Raw genomic sequence first — 1,683 nt, forward strand, 5'->3', positions numbered from 1 at the left:
CTCGGCTAACATTCTCCGACTTCGACACATGGATGAATGGACCTGAGGCGGCTAAGGTGCCAAATCAGATACTTGACGTGTTGAGGCAACACCGAGAATTATTCCCCGACAGCCTGCCCGACGGCTTGCCGCCCAGGAGGCCTTACGACCACCGCATCCTCCTCGCGCCCGGAAACCTCCCAACACGCGCACCAATATATAAAATGCCTCCTGATCAGATAAAACATCACAACCAGGAGATCGCTTGTTTAACAGCTAAGGGGTGGATCGGGCCTACCTATTCTCCTATATGCGCACCCACCATCATGGTCGACAAAAAGGAGGATGGCAGCGGAGAACGCAAAATGCGCATGGTCGTCAACTATCAGGCCCTCAACGCGTTGACGATCGCGCCAGAATTCCCCATGCCTAGCGTCCAGTCGGTCCTTGAGATGCTAGGTGGGGCCACTGTCTTCTCCACGATGGATTTAGAGGCGGGCTTCCACCAAATCCGCATGGCCCGTACGGACAGGTGGAAGACAGCCTTTCGCTCCGTGCAAGGACTTTACGAATATAAGGTCATGCCGTTCGGCCTGAAGGGTGCACCAGCCACCTTCCAAGCCAATATCAATGCGTATCTGCAACAACTCTTGGGTAATGGGGTGATAGCTTATCTCGACGACGTTTTAACCTATAGCGCGACCTTAGAGTCGCACACCCAACTTCTCAAACAGGTCTTAGGGATTTTTCTACGTCACCAATTTTATCCGAAGCTCGCGAAGTGCAGGTTCGGACAGCGGGAGTTAACATACCTGGGCTATCGAATAAGCGCGGATGGCATTAAGCCCACAGCGGACAAGGTTGAGGCAATCTCCATGTGGCCTGAGACCCTGGCAAATGAAACCCAAGTCAGACAATTCCTCGGTACGGTAAATTATTGCCGCATGTTTATGGGACCTACGTTTGCTGAAGTAGCAAGACCTCTAGTTGACTTAACCCGAAAGAACGCAACATTCACCTGGACAGAAAAACACACAGCAGCCGTACGGCGCCTTAAGCAACTCCTCTCTGAGTATACAACATTGCAGATCCCGGATCCTTCTAAACCATATAAGCTCTACACGGAGGCGTCCGGGTATGCCATCGGGGCAGTTCTGGAACAGGATGCCAAACCTGTGGGATTTCTCAGCCAAGTAATGAGTCCCACACAACAGCGGTATTCTATCTACGACCAGGAATTACTCGCTCTTATCACAGCCTTACACAAATGGCGTCATTGGCGTGGCGTCATCTTCTCCGCGGCGCTCGGGTCACAGCGTACATGGATCACCAAGCATTGACATAGCTGCAGCAGATTAATGCGCACAAACCACTGCGTGGCCGCACGGCACGGTGGCTGGACTTTCTCGCGGACTTTCCACACCTCACCATAACGTACCTCCAAGGCGCCCACAACACAGTCGCCGATGCCATGTCCAGACACCCGCAGCACCAGCCAACAGCGCTCAAGACGCCCCATCCTTCCCTAACCCCTCTTGTCCACCTTCGAGAAGCGCCCACGCCCCCCACCTCCCGCTACCCCACCGGCTCCTCCTCGGGCAACTCACCTCGTATCGACTTCCGGGCGATTGCTGGACTTCGCTCTCAACGAGCGCGCGTTCGACGTCACTCATCCCCCGGCCCGTCATCCCAGTTGCCGACCCA

At 54.6% G+C, this 1,683-nt stretch overlaps 1 protein-coding gene across 1 annotated transcript in view; it reads left to right on the top strand.

Annotated features, from left to right (window-relative positions):
• Positions 1-1,319, top strand: part of EMH_0002490 (OSJNBa0042D13.18 protein, related) — a gene marked incomplete at both ends in the record, with an annotated part of 2,288 nt that extends 969 nt beyond the window's left edge. The window contains one exon of the mRNA XM_013496032.1: positions 1-1,319. Coding sequence (XP_013351486.1) covers positions 1-1,319 — 1,319 coding nt within the window.
• Positions 1,320-1,683: the final 364 nt, after the last annotated feature.

Source organism: Eimeria mitis, genomic scaffold (genome assembly GCF_000499745.2).
Source record: "Eimeria mitis Houghton genomic scaffold, Emh_scaff188, whole genome shotgun sequence".
Taxonomy (NCBI): domain Eukaryota; phylum Apicomplexa; class Conoidasida; order Eucoccidiorida; family Eimeriidae; genus Eimeria; species Eimeria mitis.